Here is a 14,263-nt window from a genome sequence, read left to right as displayed (position 1 = left end):
GCAGCGTGGGCGGGCCAGCCATAAATTAGCTATGGCAACAGCTCACGTGCCTGCTGATATGGCTCCACGTGCCACCTGTGGCATGCGTGCTATAGGCTCATCATCATGGGGATAGGCTTTCGAAATCTAAAGAGCTACCACAAAAAGGCAATTTAAAGACAGCCCTTTTCCATATTTCAGTCCAGGGGGGCAACCAGGATTAGCCTCTGATAATGATCTTAGAATTTAGGAATATGACAAACCTACAGATGAACTGAGAAGCCAGTGAAGACTGCAACACCAGTTCTAATCAATAGTGAAGCTTTGGGACTATCTTGGAGGGCAGCCCCACAAATACTACACTGGAATGTATTTATTTGTATCCCTATTTTATTATTTTTACAACTAACTCAAGGTAGGGAGCATATCCATACAGCTTCCTTCTCATATTTTCCCCACAAGAACAACCCTGAGGGAGAGCGACTGCCCCCAAATCACCCAGCTGCCTGGCTTTCATAGCTAAGGCCAGACTTGAACTCATGTTCTCCCACTTTCTAGCCTGGTGCCTTAATCACTAGACCGAACTGGCTCTTTTGAAGCTCAGCCAGGTGCTTACCTACACAAATTAACCATTACCTCTGTTTTGTCAGGACTGAGCTTCAAGTTACTGGCCCTTATCCAGTCCACTACCACACCCAGGCACTGATTAAGCAGCACTTCCACTCCCTTACCTATATTTGATGAAAGCGAGAGATAAGAGTTCTGTGTCATCAGCATATTGATAGCACTTTCCTCTACATCTGTGAATTAATCTCAGGCAGCAGCTTCATGCAGATGTAGAAAAATATGGGGAAATCAGGAAGAACACCAAAGATCCTCACAGTGTAAACACCAGGGTTAGAAGTCATCCAGTGCCACCTTTTGGAGACAGCCAAGCAGGTATGGATGGGATTACAATCTGTTTCACCAACATTTAGCTCAATCACATATTTCAGAAAAATGCCATAGTTACAGAAATAATACTGAAAGCTACCAAGAAGTTCAGAAAAGTTAGCTAATTTTGCAAATTGTTTCCTGGATGAGATTATCTTACAGAGGGATCACAAATTTCTATACCAAAATCAGACCTTTGAGCACATTTGAGAAATCAATTTAACCCAAACATGATAGACTGCAATCTCTGATCTGTTATCACCTACGTCAGGCATGTCCAAAGTGCGGCCCGGGGGCCAAATGCGGCCCTTTTTCAAATTGCAAGCGGCCCGCAGCCTCTTCTCCCCACCGAGTTATTTATTTAGTCTTTCATAAAATACCGTAATTTTCGGAGTATAAAGATGCATCTTTTTCCCCTCAAAAAAGAGGCTAAAAATCTGGGTGCATCTTATACACTGAATACAGCATTTTTTGCCTCCCAAAACTCTGCCCCCTTCACCAAAATGGCTGTACATAGCCTTTAGGAGGTTTTCAGAGTGCTCCTGAGGGCTGTGGAGGGCATAAATGAGCAAAAAATGTCCCGTTTTTTGCTCAACTTTCCCCCCCCCCAGCCCCCAAGAGCACTCTAGAAGCCTCTTAAGGGTTATTCATGCCCTTTAAAAAAAAGGCCCATTTTCACAAAAAATGGGCCGTTTTGGGGAGAGTGCAAAAACTTTTTTTTTAATTTGCCTCTTCAAAATCTTGGTGCGTCTTATACTCTGAAAAATACGGTAGTTAATTCGCATTTAATGTTACAACATTTTCAGTACTTTACAAGCAACAGTGATTTTTAAAAATTGTATCAAACAATGTTTGCAAACATAATCATCAAAACTACAGAATGTAAGCTATAAGGAATACGTTTCCTACTGAGTCCAGAACCCAGAAGCTACAATTCACTTTTTGCCTCTGGGGTCATGATTGGGTAATTAACTGAATAGTTCTCCATGGAAGTTGGAGTTGGCTCCGAGACTGCTGGCCTTTGGAGAGCTTTTGCCTAAAATGAAATCATTGTGACTTTAGAAAGCTGATCTGAAGACATTTTTTAAAAATATATTACTAATATACACAGTTTTCCAATAAAGACTCACCAGATTCCACGGAGTTAAAGGGCCCCTGGCGATTCTAATATGTTTGCCTGCTTTTCTATTTTAAAAGTCAAGAAGAATTTTGCTAAAACTCTATTATTTTGCAAATAATTGTTTAAATACTAAAAAAAGAGTCAAGAAATGTTCCTCCATTATGACCAACTCCCCATCAAAGGCCTTTTGACACTCCACTTATGAGATTCTCATATGTCTCCATTCAGTTCTCAATAACAGGGTTTCAGAATGTCAGCATTTCCTGTAGTTTGAGTTTCCATCCTAACATGGAGCATGGCTGGAATAAATATTTGGCACTGGGCACCATCTTATCAACAGGCACATAAATTGACGGAAGTTCAGAGAGGAGCAGGAGAAGCAATCAAGCAGCTGGAAGGGCTGAGATAGGAATAGAGATTAAAGAACTAGATACTTAAGGGGGGGACAGCTTCCAGAGGGGTGGGCATGTTATCCTGCTGCTGTAAAAGATGATAAAAAATATGGGCATTTTAAAGACCAAGGAGTATGCAAAGAGTTGATCTTTCATGGCCTAGATTTCACTTCTTCACATGAAGTTCACAGGAATTTCTTCTACTACCAATCTACATGTCTTTAACATGCCATGACACTTTTCCTTATTTTGAATTGACAGGGTGGCTGTGAAGTGCTTTGCGAACAAAGAAATCCTTCTTAAAACCAGGCAGTCACTACTTGAAGTCAAGATATGTGGTATCATATGGCTCCTGAATTCTCCAGAATCTCCTCTCCAGAATCTCTCCCAAATGTAACAAAAAGGGATTATTAATGACAACAATCCTTTTAAATGTTTTGAATAACTATAAATGAAATCTAACAGAAATTAAATTATTTCATATATTGACTTTAGTAACATTGTGCCCTCTACTGTTAGAGAAAATAGTTGTATCTTTCTTGCTTTTAAAATGTAACAAAATAAAATATCAAATGGATAAAAGAAATTAAAAAGTCTCTCTCTCTCTCTCTCTCTCTCTGCCAATATTCAAATGTATTTTATTTCACGCCAAAACCAGCATAAGGTAACATTTAAAACTGAACAAAAAATCCTTCCAAATACAACAGTTGATGTATACAAACTTTCAACAAGATAAATTGAACAATCAAGTTATAGGAAAGAATTTTAAAATCCTTACGGGACAAATTCAATTATGATTCATTTTACATGGAAGGTATTAAAGGGATTGCTTCTATGAGGTTTGGAATCCATCCTCCAGGGTTAAAGAACAGCCTTCCAGTTATAACTGGAACAGCCTTCCAGTTATCATTAAAAAAAAAAAGGCCATGTGGACTTTAGGCTGACTGAAGGTGCACCTTCATGGCCTAGCCAGTCAGGTGACATGTTTCAAGATCCCTCCAGGTCAAATTGTAAATGATAACACAAAAGCTGTGGTTTGGTCAAACCAATCAAAACTCAGCTCTACTAAGCCCGAGCAACTCTTCAGGTTGGCAGGCCAAAGATGCTTCAGAGTACGAATTACATCAATGCTGCACACAACCAGCTCTTCACCTTTTCTAGTTAAAACCTTCATTGGACTCCATCATTATCAGATAGATGGATGGATGGAAAGATGCTTAATTGTCATCCTCTAAAAGACGCCACTGGCTTGTGTTGGGTGGGGAAAGCAGGAATGCCTCTTCGGCTGCACACAAAAAGGGGAGAGGAAAGAGATTGATGTGGAAAGTATCTTCATGTTTAAACAAGACCAAGTAATCAGGAGGTTGCCAAACACCTTGTCAAACCACGTACAGACAATAGGTATACACAGATAAAGCTGTTTCTGCATTCTACCCCAGCCTCATAAATGTTCTGTGCATATTTGGAAGAAACCGATTGTTGAATCAGCAAAAACAGCTTATCTGTTTATTTAACAGAATTTGGAATGCTATCAGCAGTGTCTTTAGAAGTTCGCTTTTTTAAACTAGTTTTTGATTTTATCAACCACTCTGCAGAAGGGTAAGGAAATGGACTTGGACCGAGGCAGCTCTGTTCCCTTCAGTCTCCATAACTCCATTTTATCAATGTAAAGCACATTAAAGCAGCTCACGGCGGTTTCAGGGAAGTCTCCTTCCCAGCCCCACCTAGAATTAGGGAGCACCGTAGTAGGGATTTTCATCTGGAAAGAGCATTATAGAACATCTGGAGGAATGGCACAAGTTTGGGGAAAGCAGCTTGAGTGGATGCCTAAAAGGACTGTAGAGCTTCCTCTTTGCTGTGCTAAGAACACTTTTACACCAAACAACATCTACTACCACTCAGCACTAAGAAAGTACATTGTGTATACCGTAAATAGCATTTGTTTTGTTTGTTCTCAGCTAGCCATACAATCTATTTATAAGATAGAGAAAAGAGAAGATTCTGACCATAACTAAAGTTCCCCTTTTTTTTCTGAATATTGCTTTCTTTGTAGCATGCTTCCCCTGTAAGCAATTCTGTCTGTCCCCCCCCCCCCCTTGCCAACAACTTCAGGAATACACAAGAACAAGCCTTGCTGGAGCCCACCAGGAAACATGCAGCCAAGAGAGAAGTAAACACCATTCTCTTTTTGTCCTGGAGCCCACCAGGAAACATGCAGCCAAGAGAGAAGTAAACACCATTCTCTTTTCGTCCTGTTTCCTTTCCACAAAGCTGATCTCACCCCTACCCCCGAATCTGCTAAATAGCTGGAATCTCAAGCAAACTCCTTTGCTGCATGCAGCTCATCTACATCGATCCAACTTGTAATTCTTATTCATCTGATGCCCGGAGGAAGGCAAGCTGTCTGGAAGAGGGGCAACCACAGCTGACTTCCTCCATCAAGTTGCATTAAGTTTGCTGCATTTTCGCTTAGCTTAAAAACAAAGTAACAAAATGATCAGACAATGCCTTTTCTTCTTGATTATTATGGCAAGGGCCTTCTGGCTCATCGTGAAAACATTAATGGTTTTACACTGATTACATTGGTTTTACATATTATGGTTTTTATTATTAATCTTTAACTGACAACATTCTGCTTCAGTTTAGAATTTTAAGACACTAGACTTAAAATGAACGCTTGATATTGACTGCCCACCACCCTATAAAAACATTTCATTTGAGGGGCACCACGTGACATTCTTAACATGAAAAATGTGCAAAATGCTTTCCATAGTTTAGCTCAATCTTACTTAGTTTTGTGTATATGTCTACATTCATATTTACACACACACATTCAGGAATGCACTTCAGTTCAGAGGAGATTCCTTCCTCTCAGCATACAGAGGCAAGTTGCAATCCTACACCTGAATGGATCTCCTGCTGAATTCAGTGAAAATTACTGCTGATCAGGTGTGCAAAGTTTACCGTTTACTGAATTAAGCAAAACTTCAAAGTACTTATAGGCAGCCCTGGATTTTAAAAGGCTTTTATGAAAGGTGAACAGTGTCAAACCTATCCATACCTGGTGCAATCCCCTAGCTGGGGCTAGATGGCATCCATGCGCAAGAAGATCAGTTCAGGTAAAACGGAATTGGCAGACTACATGATATGGATGACAGGGACTGTGGGTGCGCACACACACACACACACAAACTACATTCTGTGGGACAAAGTATTTATAGACTTACCTTCTATGTGTGCTAGGAGGTCTAATTGTCTTCCATGGGTGTGAGACCATTTTTCTTTCAAACTGTCTCTTCTGAAAGCTGATCCACCTTTCCAACTCCCTTTCAACCAAAGTGATTTAGAATAGAGCAGAGAGGGGAACACCCAGAAGGTACCTGTGGGTATCTCTCTGTTCTCCAGAAATACTTGCATATGTGGATGTGTGTGCTGGGATTAACTTTTGCTAAGGGTGAACGTGTCACTTATTTCTTCCAGGTGATTTTGCCAAACTATCCATCTTCATAAAGTGAAGAATGAGGATGCTGAGGATTGTAGTCCCATTATCCAGGGGATACTTACTTTTAAAAATAAGTCTGGTATTGAAAGATACCAAAGCTCCATCATTAAGTGACTGTTAAGTGCATACTGTAGTAGTTTGGTAACTGGTCATTTGTATTTACCCAATGTAGTATATGTGCCATTAGGGGGAAAATATATTGAGGAAAAAGTCTCAGTAAATGTTTTTTTTTAAAAAGAAAGGAAGAAATCTGCATTCATCAAATTCAGTTCCCTCCCTCCTCTATTTTCAAACAGTAGTTTAGAATTTTTAGATTAATAACAAATACAAGGATGCATGTTCCATGTCAACTAACCAACAATCAATTCGTTAATATTTGATTTGAAAACTTCTCAAACTTGATTTTAAAAAGTGAAATGTGCAAAAAGTTTCAGAACTTTGCATTCATACATTTTCCTCCCTACTCCCAATGTCTGAATTTGCACATTCATTTCAGTCCTGCCATGATTCTTACAGCTCCAGCACACAGGAATAAATTGGGCTCAGCAGCCAACGGGAAACTTAATTGTTTTAACCAGTCCAACCCCACCCCCCTTATGTTCACCAAAATGTAAACAAAGGACGCCTTCCTTTCTCACTTGCATGTAGAGCAGTGCTTTTTAGCAACCAAAGAACCCAAACGTCTGACCTTCTCAATCTTAACTAGGAATCTCTTTTACCAACTGAATGTTTCAAAACCTCAAAAAGCCCGGAGCTTTTCTTCAGCAACACGATCAAAAGAATACAAGGTATCGCCGGTCGCGAGCAGCAGATAAAGAGAATAGTTTACGAGATGTCAAAAAAAAAAAAAAAAAAGCCTTTAAACTTCTCGAGAAAAGGAGGTCGAACGGAGGAAGAAGAAACAATGGCAAAACAGAGCCGATTTTGCTGCAAAAACAAAAGCACGGCCTCGGTCCACCCAAACCCAAATATACAAATACGCGGCTACAAAAGCGCAGCCCCCCTGGTTGCAATCTTAGACACGCTAACTCTGGGGGGGAAAACCCCACTGAGTGCAGCGGGTTTACTTCTGAGTAAGCACACATATGGGAGCCAGACACTTACTGGGTCACCTTCAGAAGTTAGGGACTTCCTGCCTTTCAGCCCGAGGTCCTCCCGGCTAAAAGGTTTCTTCTTGGGAGCCCGTTTGCGAATGCCACCCGGCGTCCATCCGGCTCCCCAGCGCCTCTTGCGATTGGGCAAATAAGGAAAAGGAGCAGCGGCGGGGTGGGGTGGGGAGGAAGCAACGGCGCAGCACCTATTTAGCAGACCGTTCCACTTGAGGCGCGGAAGCGAAGCCGGCTGCTTCCAAAAGGGAAGGAAGGGGACACTCTCCGGCCGGTGCGCCTGTCACACCTCAGGTGAAAGCGGCCACTTCAAGAAGCGTCAGGCGAAGCGGAAGCGGAACCCTGAGCTAAACGGCCTTTTCTTTCCTGCGTGCGGCAGAAGGAGGCATGACTTACAGCAGGGACCTTACATTACCGGAGCCAATGTATATATTGGCACTGCCGGTTTAAGCAATCCCGGGGGGGGGGGGGGTTAAAGCCAGAAACCCTCCTGGATAATTGGCCCTGAACTAGGCGACAGCGATGGGATCAGCAGGAGGGAAACTGCCCCCCAGGCCACGCTGCTTTCCCTCTCTAAGGAGGGGGTGCTAAGCGAGCGGCTTTCCACCGCTGAGTCTTTGGGGCGTGCTGCTGTCTGTCTGCGGCCGGGAAGAAAACGAGGAAGCCGCAAAGAAACCCAAGAGCGGATCGCCGTCTCCAACGGCACGGACACGCGCACACGCGCCTTTTTAAAAGAAGGAGCGGCCGCCTGAGCTTCGCCCAATCGGCTGTGACGCGCGGGATGCCGCGCGAGATCCTAACTCACCGCGGTCGCGCCCATTCATCCAGGGCTCTTCAGTCGAATCCTCGAGGAGCGCGTCGCATCGCTCGCTCGCCCGCTGCTCCGCCGCTTCCTTCTTTCCTCCTCGACTTCGTTTGTTGTGTGCTTCCGTGCGCGCCTGTGTGTGTTTTTCGTTTGAGAGAGAGAGAGAGAGAGAGGCAGTTGCTTTCTTAAGCCGCAAGTCTGGCTGTGAAAATGTGGGTGTGAGAGAGGGGGGGGGTTGGGGGGTGGCGATGTGTGTGTGTGTGGGGGTGAAAGCAGGAGGGGAAGGGCTGCGAGAAAGAAAGGCCCCGAGGCCGTGCAGAATGACAATAGAAGGAAACGCTTTATCAAACTTGGAAAGAGCAGCCTGCCAGCTAGCCGAGCTACCCTGGGAAAAAGGGGGCGGGGGGCTGCCGCTTAAGAACCAGCGAGGGGAGGGAGACGTCCCGCAGGAGGCAGAAAAGGGAGCCAAGGTGCTGGGGTTCCCTCCCTTGGCAGCGGACGGCCGTCTCTCCCTCCCTCCCTCCCTCCCGCGCAAAGCCCATGTCACCCACCCACCGGCCAACTTTTGTGTTGAGAACTCTTCTCGCAATCCTGCCTCCCCTCCCAACCCCCCCCCCCCGGCTCAATTAAAAAAAAATGCGAACAAACGATTGGACTCGTTTCTTTGAAAACTAGGGCGATGGAACAGTGGGAGAGCATCAGAATTTAAGCGGCTTTTCTCCCATACGCCCTCCTTCCCCCCCCCACCTCTATTCCATCCTTCCAAGATCTTGTGAGTCAAGCATTAGCAATGTGTTACCGTAATGTTACCAATCTGGTATGTAGAACTGGAGAGGGTTTAGCTAATGAAACACATGCGCTCAGCCTATGCTGGGAGGGGGGGTGGGAAGGAGATTGTGGGGGGGGGGTGGAAATGAAATGTTCCATAAGGGCAGTCAAGATCTATGGGGGAGAGGAGCAGGGTTCACCCAAGACCCTAGGCAAAAGTAAAAAGATGCATAGTTTATATCTGGAATACTTTGTGGAGTGGAATGGAATGGAATAGAATTCTTTACTGGCCGAGTGTGATTGGACACACAAGGAATTTGTCTTTGATGCCTATGCTCTCAGTGTACATAAAAAGTCAAGATACATTTGTCAAGAATCATAAGGTTAATGAGAGTCATAGGGTACAAATAAGCAATCAGGAATAAGCATATGGGCTGTCTTAGCACATGGGTCTGATGGGCACTTGATCATGGGCCCCATACTAATCTCTGTATGTTAACCCTTCAAAGCACCTTGCATCATATAAATACAGCAACTGTATGGCTTACTGGGTTTTGTGGTTTTCAACACCAATTTTGTTGGAAGTGACAATAAAATAAATATATGTTTAATTTTATTGACTATTTACATTTTTATTCGTGTGAGTCATTGTCGTAGGGCCCCCAGTACACTGCTTTGCCCCGGGGCCCATAATGCTGTTAAGACAGCCCTGCAAATGGTGGCAGTCCAACCGCTGCCTTCAGAAGTTGTGGGTGTTCCATTTCTTGAGGTTTTTAAAAAGACACTGAACAGCCACTTGTCTGAAATGGTTTAGGATCTCCTGCTTGAACAGAGGGTTGGACTAGAAAACCTCCAAAGTGTCTTAGCCTGTGAAACTATACATTTCTATGGTGTGTGTGTTTATGTAGGTTTGTGAAACTATATAGTGCCTTAAACTATATTGTGGGTGATTTACTTGGGTATTACCCTGGGATGTGAAATAGTCACTTGCATTGTCTTCTCCTGAGATTAGCATGATGGGGGGTCGGGGATTACAGCCAGGAATCAGAATGAATGTCAATTCTTCTCTCTTCAGAATGGGATGGGGAGGGGAGTTGCAGCTTTTCAAACAGCATATCATTCAATGGGATACCATGAACCTGAAAAGTCCAGGGCATAAAACTTGCACAACTGATCTCTCCATATTGCAGGAAATTCTCATTGAGATGTTTAAGATCCGTCCCAATAGATTTTTGTCTATAAATATTCCATCTCTGATGAAGTGATAAGAACAGGAGGAATGGTACTGAGTCCTGTAGTATGAGTCCATCAACTCTATGTGTTGTCTTGTTGGAACACTGCTCTTTCCACCTCAGGTGAACAAAGTATTTGTCCTCTCCTCTCCCTCAAAACTCTCATGGGTATCTTTGATTTTTTTTTAAAAAGACCACAAGGGAGAAGCATCCCAGAATTCTTGCTACTACAAATATAAACAAATCTATTTATAATTCATTATAGCTCACATTTTTAACATATCTACAAAATGTTTTTGTATCATTACTCACTTCCCAAAATATTCTGGGAAAGATAGTCCCATGGAATGACACATTTGGCAAAAATGAGAAACCTGCTAGCCTCTGGGGAAATGTAAATAGTCCAAAGGCAAGAGTTTAGGGATACAATCACTGCAACTAGATTGGCAGTCTTTATCATTCAATTAAAAAAAATATTCTCATATTGCTTTCTTCAACTGGGGATATTCAAGTTTTGTGGAGCTAGAATTTGGGTCACAGTTTAATAGCAACAATACCTTTTGTAACACTTAAAGTAACTTCATACTAAGTAACACTGCTGAATACTGGGGTTATATATTTTGTGTAGAGGGATGTGTTTGCTCAGTGGCAAAGACGATGAGCTTGTCGATCAGAAAAGTTGGCAATTCGGCGGTTTGAATCCTTAGTGCTGCGGAATGGAATGAGCTCCCGTTACTTGTCCCAGCTTCTGCCAACCTAGCAGTTTGAAAGCATGTAAAATGCAAGTAAAAAAATAGGGACCACCTTTGGTGGGAAGTTAACAGCATTCCATGCACCTTCGGTGTTTAGTCATGCTGGCCACATGACCACAGAGACGTCTTCAGTCAGCGCTGGCTCTTCGACTTTGAAACAGAGATGAGCACCGCCCCCTAGAGTCAGGAACAACTAGTACATATGTGCGAGGGGACCCTTTACATTTATATTCTTTGTGGTTTGTTACATTCACCATCTTGTTCTTTTCCTCCCTTTTGTAGTGTGGTTCTTTTCTCAAAGTGGTTCATATATATATAAATAAACATATAAAGTGTTAACAACAACAATAAGAACTAATACAAATGAAACAGAGAAAGTGACAAGAGAAATAAAAGAAAAGGTAAAAGTGTAATAAGGAAAAGAAGAAGAAACTAGGAAAACAGAACAATATAAAGAAATACATAAATATATAAAGAAGTGGTTTACGATATTCTTTGCAATAGTTCAAATATATTTTAACCTGTCTCTAAAGTTAGGGTACATCATGACTTTCTTATTTCCATAATCTATCTTGCCTAATAATCAAAACCATAAATCACTTTATTTTTACACAAAAAGGTCCATAAGGGGTTTCTAGTCACCAATAAATATAGATATTATTCTTTCTGTAATAAAAAATAAGTTTGTGCACCTCAACAAGTTCTGTCAATTTAATCAAGCATTCTTCCATGGTGGATAATATTGAATCTTTCTACCTTTCAATATTGTTCCAAAGTCAGGTGGCACCAAATTCAATACATTTGGCCTTTATTTTCCAGTTTCCAGGATTGTATCTCTTGCAGATAGCATCAGCTACATTTTTTTAAAAAAAAGGTGGGGGGGGGGGGGCTGTGTATAAAGCTTTAAAGAATAACCACAATCCATCATTAGGTCCCACAAGGGAAATAAGAAAATAGAAATTGTAGTCAGTGGATTTACTCAAGAACTTGTGACTGTTTCTTGTAACCCAGAATAGTTTTTGGACCTACTAAATAAAGGACATGTATTCATGTAATTTAGATCAGTGCAGCCTGTTCATTGTGACTACTGCCAAGAACATCATATAAATTTCATCTTAATACTATGATGGTTCCTTGTACCTCTCATCCCATTTTTGCAATACTCAGACTCTTGACATGTAATGGTAAAGCATGGTTTTCACTGTCTGTGTGCAATTTTTGAAGCAAAAAAAAATGTGTAAAGCCTCTGATGGGAGTTTGTTTGCATCAGCTCTCTTCATCTCCAAATAGTCCATATATTTCAGTAATGTCATCATGTGACTGGCCCACCCTTTAAAACACCCAGATGTATTTTTTTTTAATCCAAATGTAGTCTTAAGCAGCAAAAAAACCCTTCTGCATTAGATCATTTTTTGTGTGTCTAAGTTTAGGCTGTAAAAATAAAGACAGCTCAAATCAAGCTGAATTCCTGATGATTTTTGGATGATATCCATGTTCTTTTCTTGATGGGCTTTGCAGTTGTCTTTTCAACAATGTTCTTTCGACTTCCCACCCTAGCTTAAATCCCTGGGGTTTCCTAGTGGTCTTCCATCCAAAGAGTACAATGAAAATAAAAAAAGTTTTAAAATGGTGCTGGAAACAAAATTACAGCCAGCATGACCATTTCAGGAGTATCACAGTGAGCCTCAACTCACCAGTCCCAGGTCATAGTACATCAGCAATATTGTAGCTGTCTTTGTGTAAACTCTAACACATGGTTAATGAAACCATGGCTTGCCGATGAACCCAATTATAACACACTGTGTGTGTGTGTGTGTGTGTGTGTGTGTGTGTGTATTTTCCTGGCCCAGATAATTATAACTAGCCAGCCACATTTTAGTCTAGTGTTTATGGCAATGCTGACCTCAAAGCAATCTTCAGAGACAATCCTACATACAATAAATTTCAGTGATCTAATCTGGAGGTTATCAGAGTCTGGGTAATAGCAGACTCTCTCTTCTCTGGAAGGGTTTTGCAGCTGACTCAGCAGCAGGAGTTGATGAAAAGATGCTTCGTGCCGCAGATGTCACTTGTTGAGAAAGTCCGTTGGAAGTGGGACAGAGACAGTTAGTGATAAGTCAAAGAGAGCTGCAGAGTTAGGGATGAGAGGCCAAAGGTAGTTGTTTACAGAGAACAAAGAGCAATTAGCGAAATCAGAAGAGCAGGGATAAGGAAAGGACTGAGGACAAGAGTGCACGATGAAGAGGAGTGATATTAAAAGACAGTTGGATTAAATTCTTATTTATTATGTTGCTATTATGATTCAAATAGTCATTTGTTCCCCAATCTCTCTGCATGTGCATGTATTTATCTGGTCTAGTGTGGATTGCAAGATTTCTCAATCCAACCCCACAACAAGGTGGGATATTCACTGTTAAAGATAATAAAAGGACCCAGCAATTCACAGTAAATGCATAGTGTTATTTTGAAAGATGTTAGAGAACTTTATCCCATGTTGTGGGGAGAAGGAGCTTTGGTGGGGACACCTAGCTATTTATTTATTTAGGGAGTTTCGTTGTATTTATTTTGTACAATGACAATAAAGGCTATACTATAATTTACTATAATACTATACTATAATATTCACACATGGTGACTCAAGGCAGCTTACAGAATATAAAACCCCATATTAAAAACAATAAAACTAATAAAAGAAGTCATATAATAAATTAATATACTAAAATCACACCCCCACCCATGCCCTAGTGACAGCTCCTCATAAGAGCCATTTAATGGGCTCCATCCCGCTCTGGGTTCTCCAGGCCTGCATGGCAGAACTGGGTTTTCAGAGCCTTCCGAAAGAGTGCTAGAGTGGGGGCTATTCTTGTTGTGGCCCACCAGTGGCCAACGGAGCTGGCAGCAGATTCGGACAGTGAGGAGGTTGGGGAGGAACATGGGCCAGTCCTGGAGTCTGCTGAAGGCTCTGATGAGGGCTCTGTGTCAGAGGCAGAGAGGGGGCCAGAGCCATATGCCAGTTATCAGCTGCTTTCAGAGTCAGACGTCAGTGAGGCAGACAAACAGCTGGAGCCTGTTCTCAGTGTGTGCACAGAGTTGCCAGACAAAGGGAACAGCTAAAGGACAGGGGTCAACTTGGGAGTAAGGCCAATCGATGAATGGCCCCTCCCAGAGGAAATAAAAGAGGAGCGAAAGGGGAGTGGAGTTTTCAGGAGACAATTAGTTCGCTTAATTGGTTCATGACTCTCTGAGATTCTTTGCCAAGTTTTGCAGATATCGGCCTGTCAGCTCTCCAATCCAGATAAGGTCTGTGACTGTAAATCCTTCCTTGAAAGACTTTGCTGGATATGAATGATCAGAATTCACAGTAAATTCGTAAAAGGGGCTTTTGTCAGAGTTTGTTTCATGCTCTTGGGAAGCCTAGGTCAGAGTAATTCTAAACTCTTTGGGGATGGTGTTCCGGGGAGAGGGGACCACCACAGAGAAGGCCCTTCTTGATATGTCATAACCAGGTTGACAGAGCTTTCTGTACTAAACCTAATGGGATTCTTAATGGGATGGGATTCTTAACCTGGAATTCTTGTCTCCAGCAGGGATCATTCAGGAAGGAAGGAAGGAAGCGTGTAAACTAGGCAGTTTAGGTTCTCACAGGGCACTCCGCCATGTGGTGAGGGAGGATG

At 42.3% G+C, this 14,263-nt stretch overlaps 1 protein-coding gene across 4 annotated transcripts in view; it reads right to left on the bottom strand.

Moving 5' to 3' along the window:
* HDAC7 (histone deacetylase 7) overlaps positions 1-8,014 on the bottom strand; it is a 229,121-nt gene extending 221,107 nt beyond the window's left edge. For 2 of the 4 annotated variants that reach the window (XM_081938922.1, XM_081938925.1), the window contains exon 1: positions 7,838-8,014. In XM_081938922.1, coding sequence (XP_081795048.1) covers positions 7,838-7,856 — 19 coding nt within the window. In that variant the 5' untranslated portion in view covers positions 7,857-8,014. Of the gene's footprint in view, positions 1-7,030; positions 7,410-7,837 lie in introns of those variants that run through there. The other 2 variants (XM_081938928.1, XM_081938927.1) reach the window with 2 other exon arrangements.
* Between the last annotated feature and the right edge of the window lie 6,249 nt (positions 8,015-14,263).

Source organism: Natrix helvetica, assembly GCF_964273705.1.
Source record: "Natrix helvetica genome assembly, chromosome: 1".
NCBI classification, from domain to species: domain Eukaryota; kingdom Metazoa; phylum Chordata; class Lepidosauria; order Squamata; family Natricidae; genus Natrix; species Natrix helvetica.
This window is presented reverse-complemented; position numbering and strand designations above follow the sequence as displayed.